Source organism: Gavialis gangeticus, unplaced genomic scaffold (genome assembly GCF_001723915.1).
Source record: "Gavialis gangeticus isolate Ggan-Ray unplaced genomic scaffold, GavGan_comp1, whole genome shotgun sequence".
NCBI classification, from domain to species: domain Eukaryota; kingdom Metazoa; phylum Chordata; order Crocodylia; family Gavialidae; genus Gavialis; species Gavialis gangeticus.
The window spans coordinates 42,235,214-42,245,848 of record NW_017729031.1 but is presented as its reverse complement, the minus strand read 5'-3'; the positions used below and the strand labels follow the sequence as shown (position 1 = coordinate 42,245,848).

General features: G+C 43.7%; 1 protein-coding gene across 3 annotated transcripts in view; it reads left to right on the top strand.

Annotated features, from left to right (window-relative positions):
• Nucleotides 1-10,635, top strand: part of USP37 (ubiquitin specific peptidase 37) — a 62,413-nt gene that overhangs the window by 14,462 nt on the left and 37,316 nt on the right. For all 3 annotated transcript variants that reach the window (XM_019522660.1, XM_019522658.1, XM_019522659.1), the window contains exons 5-13: nucleotides 112-296; nucleotides 652-726; nucleotides 1,341-1,438; nucleotides 3,499-3,583; nucleotides 5,101-5,262; nucleotides 5,947-6,078; nucleotides 8,126-8,249; nucleotides 8,557-8,762; nucleotides 9,870-9,987. In XM_019522660.1, the coding sequence (XP_019378205.1) occupies nucleotides 112-296; nucleotides 652-726; nucleotides 1,341-1,438; nucleotides 3,499-3,583; nucleotides 5,101-5,262; nucleotides 5,947-6,078; nucleotides 8,126-8,249; nucleotides 8,557-8,762; nucleotides 9,870-9,987 (1,185 nt within the window). The remainder of the gene's footprint in view (nucleotides 1-111; nucleotides 297-651; nucleotides 727-1,340; nucleotides 1,439-3,498; nucleotides 3,584-5,100; nucleotides 5,263-5,946; nucleotides 6,079-8,125; nucleotides 8,250-8,556; nucleotides 8,763-9,869; nucleotides 9,988-10,635) is intronic.

The window sequence follows — 10,635 nt, the reverse complement described above, 5'->3', positions numbered from 1 at the left end:
TTTCAGGTGCCCTGTTTGAAAGTGGTGGGGGCATGTGAACAATATGATAAAATACAGGTAAAGTCCTGTTCTTTTGGATGACAATGGGTTTTGCTCCCTTGGACTTTGCAGACACCTTCAAAGAGAGTGACTGTGGAAAGCAAGGATGAAAACTCCTTTCGGAAGATGCTGGGCACTTCAGGCAGCAGGGCATCTGTCAAGAGCTCCCCAGGAAGCACAGCACCCAGCAACAGGGTAAACATTCCGGCATCTCCCACCTCATCAACGCCTCACAGAGCAGGTTTATTGGAAAATCGGTACGAGCTAACATTCTTTTTCGCATGCAGTTGTCAAAACTTGATACTAGTCCCATGGACTGTCTTAATGTCCTGCACATATAAGTGCGTACCAGCCGTTTTCATTTTTCCCCATAAACTTAGCAAGCAGGTTCAGCAGTTTGTCTCCCAGCTTATGGCTGCTGCTGGTATTTGTGCTCTGGGAATAGCCTGAAAGAGCTTTGTGCACAAAATCCTTCTCTATATGTTGTATTTTAAAACTGAATGTTGTGGCACATTGGTAGGAAGTGCAGAGAATACATAGGGCATGTGTGTGGAGGAGAGAGGATTGCCATCTTGTATTGGTTCGTTAAATGTTTTCCCCCCACTCTATTAGTGAAAAGAGGAAAAGAGCACAGCCTTCTGGTTCAGAGATGAATGAAGATTATCCTAAAGAGAATGATTCTTCAACGTAAGTTCTTCCCAGTGTCCGACTTGCCTTCTTCCTTCCCTTGTCCACCGCCCCATGAAGAGAGGGCTTGCTAAAAAAAAGTATCCAGCTATATCCCTTTGTCAGGATGGCACCATATTTGAAGTTAGCCTCATAAAACTGCTGATGTTTTATACATCTGGAAAAATGGGTAAGGCTGTGAAATTCAGCCTTGTCTAAGGCAATCTGGTACGTACAGTTAGTATGTTTGACTTCTGTGTAAGTTGATCACTAACTGAACACATCTTCCATGATGCTGTTGAACACTGAATATTACCTAGGTCTTTGCTGTTCAGTAGCAATCTGCACTTGCTAAGCAATGGGTAGCTTGACAAGCTTGAGCTTTGACTTGTAAAAAGTCATAGCACAAGGAGCAGGGAGGGCATTTCATACAGCAGAGCTGAGGGCTGTGTGGGTAACATGATAGTGATGGGGCGTGTGTAATTAGCAGCTGCTGCAGTTCACCTCCTCCATGGTTCATTTTAACAGTCAATGAGAGTTAAATATTTAAAAAATATATGAAAAGCACAAACCTGACCCAGAATACGCCTGGGTTTCTCACTGCTGCTCTGACTTCAGCTCTCTTTTACCTTTAGCAATAACAAACCTATGACTGACCCAGCTTGGAAGTTTTTAAGTGGTAGCCGAGAGAAGCAGCTGAGCCTGAAACAAGCAGAGGAGAACAGGACGTCAGGTAAACAAGCGTTTCATATCTGAAAGATAGCCTTTTCCTTGGCCCTGGCAAGTGCAATTTTATCCTGCTTGCATTCATTTAGTGCTGCCGCAAATCGTTTTCCCAGCCTATCACTTTGACTAGGTCACTTCTCTTTTTTAGTCTCTACTGGCTCCCTGTCTGTCTTGCATCAAACATAAGCTTCTCGCCTTCATTTTCAAAGCCCTTTGTAGCCAGTCCCTCTTGTTTCACTGGCTGTTGAGTGGCTGACTTGTGTCGTTGGTCAGTCAAAAATGACAGCCTCCGCTTGTCCCCTTGTTGAATGCCTTCATGTTTTCCCCCTTACAGCCCTCATACTTTAGAGGAACACCTGGTAAACATCCCACAACTACCCTCGTGCTCCTCAGCACTCCCCTTGCTGCCATCCCTACAGAAAACCAAGACACCTTGTCATTATATATCACTGATGTGCTGATACCACTGTCTGTCACTTGTCTGATTTGTTTCCTTCTCTCCCCTCTACCCCACTCCCATTTATCTGACCAGCTGTGGGTTCTTGTCTTCTGTTTCATCACTAAACTCTTTGGGGTGGAGGATTGCCTTTTTTGGTTGGTGCTTGTATAGTCCCAGCCAGATTTAGGAGCCTGGTTCATGGTAAATGATCCTATGTTCTACAGTGACTTGAATAGTGAACATCTTAATCTTAATTAGGCAGCCACAAGGCTAACAAATGTAGTCCTTCTGCAGTCCTGAACATTGAGTACTATGATTCACAAAGAGGAGTGTAACCTAGGCCTCTGGCTTTGTGAAGAACAGTGGTGCAGAATTAACAGTGGAAAGACCCACAGCTTTGTAGCTCGGCTTGTGCAGATATTCCTCTGATGGAACAAATGAGGTAGATGTGATCTAACTGTGAAGAGTTTGGCTTTTAAAAGGCATCAGAATGAGAAGCTGAAATTTTGTTCATCTAAAGGTTGAGGTAACAGCAGCACAAACATCCTCATGCTATTGTTCATTTATCTTGGACTTAAGTCTACAGATGTGATAAAGGGTGAAGAGTAAGGCTAGCCATAGATGTAGCCCTTTGATCTAGCAGGACACTGGGTGTTGTGTTCCCTGCTTCCAAAGATGTGCCCTGGATATTGCTGGGGGCAGGTCTCTGGAAGCAGGGGAAGCCAGGCAGGGGCTCCTGGGACTTGAGGGGCCTGAATCTGAGCAAGAATTCCCCAGGTGTATGGAACTGGGCCCCTCCAGCCCTGGGAGAACCTGTCCCTAGGCGACGGGGGAGTGCAAGCACCTCCAGCTGCTCACACTCACTCACCATAAAGCAAATGTATGTCCACCACAATTAAGCAGCCCAGTTTATTGCAACCTGTCTCAGCCACACAGTGGCACACCAAAAGTTATGGGCATCTATTTATTGTTGGTTTGTGTCTCCACAAATTTTTTTGATGGTGGCACAAAGGCAATGGAAGGCAACGTCTCTTTCCACCCTAATCTACAATCTAAATAGATCTTGCTGTAGCCCATCAAGAGGGTGGTTTTTTTCACTTGAATCTTTTAATATTCATCACTTTCAGTGCTACTGCATTTATAATGTAGAAACCTTCCCCCTGGCACCCCATTTTGCCCCCAGATATACATTTGTTTACTGTTAGTTGGAAAGTGGATTGAGAGATTTGAATTTTCATTGCAAAGTGTTTGGAAATTTGTAACCCTGTTGGAAATCACAGCTACCAGCAGTTTTCCTCTGAATGGTCTTCTCAGATTTGAACAGCAGTCAGATGTCCATTACACCATTTCAATTGTTCTTCATTGTAGCGGCCTTTTTGTATTCTACTGTCCATTATAACTGGGATTTCAAGGTGTCAGTACCAGTCCTATTTGCTTTAGAATTTCAATACACATACTAAACTACATGTAATTAATAGTTAACACTTAGTCATGAAGCAGCTCTGGGGGAAAGAATGACTCTAAGTATTTTTTAAAAATGTTAAAGGTTTTCATTTCCATTACTCAAGTGAAGCATGCACAATAGAGCCTCTCAGAACAAGCTGACATGTTTGTTTCTGTTCTTCAAGGGATTTTACCACTACAGTCATCTTCCTTCTATGGTAGTAGGTCCTCATCAAAGGATTACTCCACTAGCAATTCCAACCTGGACAGGTAGGCATGGCTTTGTAACCTATACAAATGACACAGAGCTGCATTGCAGCGTCTTGGTAAATGCGCAAGAATTATAATGCCTAAATAGTAGATATATTCTACAAGTGAAAACTGTCTTTCTTCCTAACAATAATATACAAGTGACTCTCTAGAAGTGCTAAAAATTGCTATAGTTGGATACTAAACCCACGGGCCAGATCTGGCCTGCAGCACTGTCATCTAGCTTGCAGGTCCCCTCACAGATCTGGCAGTTTTGTAGCAGGGCAGTGAATTTCCAGACCCATGGAGAGCCCTGGGCCAACTGTGCTGGATCAGGCACCTGATCCCAACATTCAAGGCTGGGTGGGGTAGCACTAGGTCCCAGCACCCAATCCCAGCATGGAGGGGCAGCCCCAGGGCCCAATCCTGGTGTAGGAGGAGGCAACACCAGGCCCACTTCTGGTGTGGGGGGTCTGGGACACAGTGGCACTGGGGTTTCAGGACCCAATCCTGGCATGTGGGGCTCTGTCCAGCCTGCAGACCAACCCCATGCCACTCGTCTGGCTAGTAGGGCTAAAAGGTTGAGCATCACTGTGCTATAATAATACACTCAGACCTCATAGCCCACATGGGCCTTAATGTAATGTGGCCTAGGCAGACTTCCTAAAATCTCTGAAGCTATTTGTTTAAAGATTTTTCACATAGGATGTAAAGGGTACAGTGCACTGTGTTGGGGAGCTCTGCTGGAGGAATTAGTTTATCAGTGGAAATATGTGGGTACCCCTTCTGCATTTTGCTTCTTTGAACCCACTTCCACTTCATTGTTTGCAAGGGTTGGGAGGAATCTGACATCCAAAGCAAACTTGCAAGGAAGTGAAGTGGTTTGGCAGTCCAAGTGTTAGGCTTGAAATATTCAAAATCCCAGCACAGTCATATCAGCCCTTCGTCCTTCCTATCATGATAACCAAATGAGTAGTGTTTCAACAGCATCCAGGTTTGCAGTCCTGTGCTAAGCACAAGTCCAGTTACCTTTTTTGCTAATAGGGCAGACACAGAAGCCAGGAAGAAGGGAAAGTACTGTCCCCATTCTTGAGATGAGAAACTGAGGTATGGAGGGCTTGTTACTTGCTGAAAGGGTCACAGAGGCAGCAGAGTCATAAATTTTTAGATCACAGTCAGATTAAACTGGACCTCCTTAGTTGTGGTCTAGTGCTTTTACCACAGGACTGCTGCTCCTTCAAACAGCAAACTGGTCAAGTGAGACTGTAAAACCAAAGGGCATGTTTGTCTTGCCTGAACATCTGAGATTCAGAGGAGTTTTTCCATCAGAAAGGGGCTTACTTGGTGTCCTGGACAGAGTTTTTTCCTCCCAGCCATAGCTCACTGTTTTGCAGTATGCTGTCTTGTCCCCCTGACAGCTTCACTTCACTGGAAAGATGCTGCTCTTCCAGCAGTGAAACAAATCCTGTGTCACAAGCTACTACTGATGAAATGAGGTGCTTTCAAAAATTGACATTTTCCACTTTTTCCTTACTTAGGTCCAGCATGTCAAGTCAGGCACCCTCAGCCAAAAGAAGCTTGGGCTTTCTCTCTCAGCCAGCCCCTCTGTCCGTGAAAAAAATGAGGTCTAACCAAGACTACACAGGCTGGAACAAACTTCGAGTACCCCTTTCCACCCATCCGCAGCAACAGCTCCAAGGGTGAGTTTCAGCTGTGGTGTTGTTAGACATTTTTGTGTCATTGGGATGTGCACAAAGTGAAGGGTACTGGTTCCCCTACAAATGATTCTGCAGCTTTCTACAATCCATGAGAATTATGCTGAAAGAAGGAATATTTCCTAGATCAGGGGTTCTCAAACTGTGAGTTGCGATCCCCCACCAGGGGGCTGCGAGCAACTTAAAAGGGGGCTGCAAACTTCCCGGGCGGTACACGCGGCGGTGCAGGGAAGTGGTGCGCAGCGTGAAGTGGTGGATAGTGACTGCTGCGTGTGAGCTCCCCATCTGCCACCATCCGGCACTCAGAGTCACGGTATCACAAAGTTTGAGAACCTCTGTCCTATTGGGGAATTGAAATTTTTATATTATAAAGGTGTCGCAGTGAATCCTACCAACTTACTGAAGGAATGTGCTGCTTTGAAAACTTTTCTCCATACCAAATATAGGCAAATAGGTTAAAATGCCATGCACACCTACTTGTTAGAAATAGCCACCTATGCTATCCAAAATACATACGATGATACAGTCCCTGCTGTGAATAGCATACAGGTTAAATGAAAAACTGGACTGTTACAAGAGGAATCATGGCACCTATGACAGACAGCTGGGACTGTGAATGATGTGTTCATAATTCCCTGTTTCACTAATATCCTTTGTCCTTCTTTTCAGGTTTTCCAACTTGGGGAACACCTGCTACATGAATGCCATTTTGCAGTCCTTGTTTTCAATTCAGTCATTTGCTAATGATTTACTTAAGCAGGGCATCCCATGGAAGAAGATTCCACTCAATGCACTTATCAGGTAAAATTCATCTGCTGGGGTTGGCTAATTTCTCCTCTTGCTGGAAAACGAACTTAATTCCTCGGCACTGGGGTACGTTTGTAGAGCATGACACTTGAGCATGAGCAGATGACTCTTTATTCTGTAGCTGAAATATAGAAAGAAGAGACTAGGGTACGGTTCCTTTTATCTTTCTGAAATCCATCATCATTAGGCAATTTATATTGAGGGTCAGATTTTAACAACCTAAAGTGGGTGGACACATGAGGGAATTGTAGGCAGCTGGGAGGTCTCTCTGAGTATCCTGTCCTGGTCACAGACCAACTCACATGCTTCAGCAAAGATTTCAGGTTCCTTCTTTCTAGATAACTTCCCGATTTAAAAAAAAAAAAAAAAAAATGTTTCTTCCTATCTTGAGGCAGGTGCTGATTGGTTTATGATCTGCCTCGAGAGGCTTTAATGCCTTTGCGTTCTACTTCCTGTCACGAAATGATTTTTATCTGATCTCTTTTTAAACTTTGCTGAGTTCTTGCTTGGCTTCTACATTGCGTACAGAGAGTCCTGCAGGCTTACATGCTTATGTCAAACAGTGTTTCCTCTTATCTGCTGCCTACCATTGCCTTTCAGATTTCATTACCTACCCCATTTTTCTTACCAGAGAGATCAAGTGCTACTTGCCTCAGTTTGTCTGTCCTGCTCAGTATTCTGCTTTCAGCCTTTCTTTTCTCCTGTCATCAAACAGTTCTGACCTTTTCTTCCATGGAAATTGTTTGTTTCTGATGGTAGCGAAAGAGTGATGTAACCGTGATGGTCCAGAAAGGATTTCTTAGGGTGATGCCTTTTATTGGACCAATTTTATAGCTGGGAGAGAAACAAGCTTTTGAAAGCAAGGCTTTCTTCATTGCATCATATATATACGTCTTCTGTTCAAAAGCTTGTCTAACTCTTTCACAACTGTACAGTAGGTCCAAGAAAATAGATCACTGTAAAAAATCCTTGCCTCTCACATAAAAGCCACATGCATGAAACATATGTTTCCTGTCTCTGGTTTCTTTCTGTTTCTGGATATATCTTTCTTGAAGTCTGTGAACTCTTCCTACACTGTTTAGACTTGGAAGTTGTTCCATATGCCTTTTTGAAATATCCCCTCCTCAGTATTTGCAATAAGGCTTCTATAGCTGGTGCTAATTGTCTGGGCAACTCTGTGGGTGAATCTTGTGACCCACTGGCTGTTCCAAAGGGGGTGGGAAGTAGGGGGGGGGCTGATCTAGTCCTTAAGTACAACAGAACACGCTAATTGCTCCATAGCACTTGTCTTTAATGATATTGCTTTGTTTCATGCAAAATATCCACATCCCTTGTTAAATGAAAAATCCTAGTTTTCTTTCCTTATTGGAATAATGGGCATGTGACTGAGGGGGGTGGTTTTCTCCTTATCTAGGGGTGATGGTTAGATATTTTTTTTCACTTTGAAAGCATTACACGTGAGGGAATCTTCCCGTTGTGAAAGTGATTAGATTATGGTAATCAGGAGGAGGAAAGAGCAGTTTCACCAGTGGCTTATTAATAAGGTTGCCAAGAATGATTTTATGTAGATTGAAAGAAGAAACTCTTGAGTTTCTCTGGCCTCTTGAGTTAGTTTTATAACTGCTGTATGTTGCAACGTGATTGCAAAAAAAATAAGACAGCACTGAGTGGAATTGACATTTACAAAAGTTTTTTATTGGCTCTGAGAATTAAGGTTAAGTACTCAGGTTGCTTGTTTTGATGTCATCTGATTTCATAAGTAATTTAACATAACGCACTTTTCTGTTGGTGGTTACTTAGAAGACTGTTTGAATCCCACTGAAAACATGGCATGAGGTCTTACATTTTAAAATACCTGAAACACAAAGAGAGCGTCTGTTTCCCGGTGCCTGAGCAATTTTTATACCATCCAACCCCTCTATCATCCCCCAGTAGAAAACAGGCAGCATGAACATTTTCACGGTTAGAAATCTTGAGGTTTGCTGTACCTGTCCAAAACTTTGGAAAGCCAACCGACCTTTCATTGCATTAATTTCTCCAGACGCTTTGCCCATCTGCTTGCTAAAAAGGATGTGTGCAGCCCTGAGGTAAAGAAAGAGCTGCTCAAGAAGGTGAAAAGTGCCATTTCGGCTACCGCAGAGAGATTTTCTGGTTACATGCAGAATGTAAGTGCTCTGTCTTCTAGGAATCATTTATATGCATTGTGCATTGAGTTAGGAATTGCTTTTGACTGAATTGGGGCCCCCTGGAAGCTTATTGCTTGCGATTTTAGTTGTTAATTTAAAGAAATGACTGCCCATTTGCTTTGTAGTTGTATTAGATCTCTCACTTGATCCTATCTAAGTCGGTGGCGGTCAGTCTATATGGGTTTTTTTTTTCTCTCTCTTGTGCATATTTATACATGTATATATTAAAGTTTGAGAGCGTACACTCATTGGCTTAAATGACTGGATGCATTTGTACCATTTCCAGGATGCCCATGAGTTCTTGAGCCAGTGCTTGGATCAGCTGAAGGAAGACATGGAAAAGCTAAATAAAACTTGGAAGAGCGAGCCTGCACTGAGTGAAGACAACTCCCCAGGACGGGCTTCCGATGCCCTCTCGGCTACCAAAGTTTACACTTGTCCAGTTATCACTAACTTAGAGTTTGAGGTTCAGCATTCAATCATATGTAAAGTGTAAGTTGATTTAAGAAGTCTCTCATTTTAGGAGGAAAGTGTTCTTATTCTGTGACCTCTTTGGTCGCCCACAGGCCAACATCCAAGGCTAGAACTAAGCAGGCTTTCCCTCCACCTTCCCACATATACAAGATGAACAGAAATAAAGATCTTCAAAGTGCTTGATGCAGCCTGCATAGGGCAATATGTCCAGTGTGAGTACACTTGAGAACAAACCTTGTCCCACGCTGCTCTCTTCCGTTAAACTCTTTTTGAAGCAGGCTGCTAGCTTTTAATTCTATTTATGAAAATTTGGTGTAAAAACTTCCTTGCTTCCCAGTCTGTGACTCCTACACCAGATCAAGGCTTTACAGCAAGGGGATCACTGAAACTAGATCTCCTTCCAGAACAGGGAAGGCCATATTTTTTCTGTCTCTCTCTTTATGGGTTTTTACAGGGAAAGGACCCTTCCTGTGGTTTCTGTAATGATCAGTTGGGTATGTTGAATCTGCGTATCTGCCTGGTCATTTGCTGTCCCTGGACAATGCCATCCATGGTTGGCACTTGGTTAGTTGGTTGGGTGCTTTGTGGAGGTTTCATACGCGCTATTGTGCAGTTCATGTTGAACGGGTGTATTAAATCGTGCACTTAAAATAATTGCAGGCTGGTTCATATGCAACTTGGCATCAGACAAATTAATTGGGTTCTAGATTTTCTAGCAGGAAAATTCATGCCTAAAAGCATCTTCTGGATTTCTTCCTGCTCCTCCTCCAAAAATGAGCTGCTGCTTTTCCCTGAAAGAAGGATGGGTACAAGTGGAGGTTTTCTTCAACTATGCCACCAGCTGCTTTGATTTCCTATGTGACAGATCGCTGGGCTACTCCAAAATAATTCTGTGGGGTCTGTCCTTGTGTTTGTTCTCAAATTGTTGCTCATGTGATATTTTATACTTCAAAGCCAAGTTCCCCAAATCCAACAGTAAGCTCTTACAAATCAGTGACACACCATCGTCCTGAGGAGTTGAATCAGAATAGTACTTCTTTTTGGGGAAAGGTTAGTTGCACCATGTCAGTTCTGAGAGCTTTCAGGCTTGCTTTAGACTAAGAATGATGTCTCTTTCTGTTACAGGTGTGGTGAAACGGTCATTAAACGTGAACAATTTAACGATTTGTCCATTGACCTTCCTCGAAGAAAGAAGTTTCTTCCTTCCCGGTCCATTCAGGATTCCCTCGATCTCTTTTTTAGGGTATGTAATACTACTGTTCATCTCAGTACATGTACATACCCACATATGCGCATGCTCTCACCCCACCTACTGCATAGCTGAAACTAACAGGACTCAATTCTGCATTTTTGCTAAAAATGAGAGAGAGGGTGTTTCTTGCACCACGCTTACTGGGCCTTTCTAACAGGGGATGAAGGCATGAAATACATGAGCTTGCACTCCTTTGTGGAGATTGCAGTGAGACGTCCTGTACATTAGTTGTGTTCAAAGTGTTGCATAGACAATATCTGAGCTTTGCAGTGCTCCTGACACTTTACAACAGTGTTTAGTGTTTACCCCCTTGTAGAGTGGTAGGGCAGTAGACAGGCAGGGAGGAGCATGAGCCTGCATGTATCTCCTCCTTCAGAAGATCTCACAGCACCCCAGGGTGCCCTAGAGCCCTAGCTGAGAATCACTAGCATATGTCAGAAAGAGATCTTGGAGTCGTTATAGACTCCAAGATGAACATGGGCCGACAATGCGAGGTCATGGTTGGCAGGGCTAACCGGACCTTGTCATGCATCCACAAGTGCATCTCGAGTAGAGCCAAGGAGGTGATCCTCCCCCTCTACGCGACGCTGGTCAGGCCACAGCTGGAGTATTGTGTCCAGTTCTGTGCGCCACATTTCA